Genomic DNA, 2,828 nt, shown 5'->3' with positions numbered 1-2,828 from the left:
GCCTAATATATAGTATAATGAAAAAGTGAGGCAGGTCTTTTTTTGTTTTCAGTTATCATATTTCAGATTACGTAATTCGGTCACACTTTGTTGCAGTAGTGAAAAATATAATTTAATGACATGTACTTACTAGGTTTAGTGTAAGGCACAATTTACTGTTATCATTGTATTAAAGACAATGCAACACATTTATTTTCAGCATGAAGTAATGTTCCTGCTGCCGTTTGCTCTTGCAGTGCCATGAGCCAGTCAGCATATCTAAGCTCTGAACTATAGTCAAATGATAGATGACAGCTGTTATTTTTCTTGTGGTGCCACAAGAGGACCAAAAAACACCACCTTTACTAGATTCTAGATGTATGCAGAAGATATCGTTTCTGTTGCATGTTTGTTGTAAAATCTGAGCCATTAAACAGAACAACGCCCCAGTGTCTTCATGCTGTATGTTGTGACATACGTGGTGGCTAAAAGAGATTTTAATTAAGGTAAATGGCAGATATTGGCACAGCAGTCTTGCCGCTAATCCTTTGGCAATGAGTTTCATTAGGCGCAGGTCACTGTATTAATCCCAGAGAAATGGCTGGAAACTCTTCAGCACACATGAAGTCAGGAGGGGATCACAGCGTGGCATTGACGTACTTACCTCCTTGTCAGTTATAAATAAAATCCTGTTAACAAGGCTCGGACTGTGAGCCGGAGGCTTGTTTTTCTCATCCTGGTCAGCAAATTGTAGCCCTAAGATAATTACATAAAAAGAACACTGTGGACTTTTGGAGACACTTGCTTCAAATTGTCATTCTTAATGTCATCACTTTTTACAATTTATTCGATTTAAAATGTAGGTACAATGTCAGATCTTTCATATTCTGATGTACATTTGAGTGTAGCTGATAGTGGCAGTTCATTGGATTTTGCTCAGAAGTGGAGGTTTTTACACAACACTAAAGCCAGAAAACTAGTATGTGTTTTAGCCATTCATTTACACCACAACAGCATTTTGGGGGCCTTTGAAATATATTTTTTTAAAAACAGCATTTTGTGTTCAGTCTATTTCTTCACAACTGTTAAACTTGCATTTTTCCATCCCGATCTCACAGCTATTTTTCGTGAAGCGGATAATGTTGTTGTGTGAATGTAGATTTAAGCGGACTAAATGATGTCAGCAGAGGAGAGGGAAAAAAAACAACCACCAACAACGAAAACATGCGGAAGTAATTTGTTCGCAATAAAACCTATAACATGTATTGTGAAAAAAAATTGTATGAATTTTCATTTCATGCTGACTTTAAATTGTTAGTATTCACTCAGGCTGAATTATTAAAACCAGTGCTTATTTTTTCATTTCAAAGTTACCAACCAACAGCAAACTTTTTTATTTTGTGATTACCAAAAATGTTTACGGAGACAGATAAGTAATTTCAGGACACGGCATGTGGCAAACACAAAACTTGTTTGGTGACGGATATGAGCTTGATAGAAGATCTTGCTTGTCAAACACACAGTAAGTATCATTCATTAATTAGAAAATGTGTTTGGGCCAGCAAATATAGTACATCGGGTGCTGGTGCAACGGTCACTTGTTGTCCATCAGGAAACTGAATGCAACGACTAGGAAAATGACTCGACTCGACACACACACAGTTGCAAGGTTTATTAGAGAATCAGGACTATAAAGGTATGCAGGATTCTACTAGTCTCTGAGCAAACCACACAACTAGTCCTTTTCTAAATGTAATACTATAGCCAACCTGGCTGCCATGGTTAGTGATACAGTAATATAATTAAAGAAATGGATTTTTAAATGCAAAAACTAGTGCATCAGGTCACCATATGTATAACTGGGAAGAAGAAAATTGTTTCAACATAAGTTATTCCTATTACTATGGGTCATGTTTCATTTTAAATAATAATAATAATAATAATAAAAAAAAAAATATTAGGAAGGAAAGCAGCACCTCTGCCTCGATTAGGGCTGACACTACTATACCATAGATTATATTCTTTAATATCTCTGTGTATATACGGCCAGTCAGCGAGAATGAACACCACATGAATTGTACCGCAGCCTGCACTGTAAACGTTTCCTTCACCAGTTTGTTTGTTTCTCATTTACAGCGAAATTTGGTTCAAAGAGGATGGGTGGCCAAGCCCCCCCAACTCACAGACATTTACTGGGCACATACACACTCGTCGCTGCATGGAACAAGATACAGCTCCAAGAAATTAAGCCGTAAACAAGGAGAGGAGAAGAAATCAAGAGAGGAGGAAGAGGAGGAGGAGTTTTGGGTATCTGTGGTGCGGAGTTAAAAGGAGTCCATGGCCTTGAATTCGCTGAGGGCTTGGACGGGTGAGATGTGTTTCTTCTGCGAGCCTCGCCTGACGCGGGTCTGGCACTCCTCCGGTTTCTCTCTCTTCACCAGGGGTTTCTTCTCCGGGGCCTTCATGCGCCAGGACACCACCGGGGAATTGACCGCCGCCGTGCCGTACACCTTCTGGTACTTGGTGGAAGCCACATAGGAGGCCTTGACTGTGAGGACCACGGCATTCATCAAGTTCTTGGCTGCCTGGATGAGGGATGTAGCACTGTCCAGCTAAAGCAGGGGGGAGGAGAACGTTCAAGTAAGTGTCTGTATGGAATCATAACGGTACACAGATGCACAGCAAACTATGCCAAGTTTTTGGACTAATTGAGCAAGGGTTTAACTCTCTGTCCAAGTATAATGGCCGTAATCAAATATTTGAAAAAAATAACGAAACAAAAAAAACCCCACACAACAGTAAATACAGTGATTATTATAATCATTTTAAATAAGCGTCACATTATATCA

General features: G+C 39.3%; 2 protein-coding genes across 2 annotated transcripts in view; one reads left to right on the top strand and one right to left on the bottom strand.

Moving 5' to 3' along the window:
- The window catches only part of LOC122348874 (mucin-5AC-like), a 3,982-nt gene extending 3,713 nt beyond the window's left edge, over positions 1-269 (top strand). Inside the window, exon 5 of the mRNA XM_043244768.1 lies at positions 237-269. Within this exon, the coding sequence (XP_043100703.1) occupies positions 237-269 (33 nt within the window). The remainder of the gene's footprint in view (positions 1-236) is intronic.
- Positions 270-1,636: 1,367 nt separating this feature from the next.
- LOC122349977 (catenin alpha-2) overlaps positions 1,637-2,828 on the bottom strand; it is a 22,613-nt gene continuing 21,421 nt past the window's right edge. The window contains exon 11 of the mRNA XM_043246146.1: positions 1,637-2,591. Coding sequence (XP_043102081.1) covers positions 2,304-2,591 — 288 coding nt within the window. The 3' untranslated portion in view covers positions 1,637-2,303. The remainder of the gene's footprint in view (positions 2,592-2,828) is intronic.

This window comes from Puntigrus tetrazona, chromosome 1 (assembly GCF_018831695.1).
Source record: "Puntigrus tetrazona isolate hp1 chromosome 1, ASM1883169v1, whole genome shotgun sequence".
Lineage (NCBI taxonomy): Eukaryota > Metazoa > Chordata > Actinopteri > Cypriniformes > Cyprinidae > Puntigrus > Puntigrus tetrazona.
The sequence above is the reverse complement of the archived record's forward strand: the minus strand, read 5'-3'. Positions and strand labels throughout refer to the sequence as shown.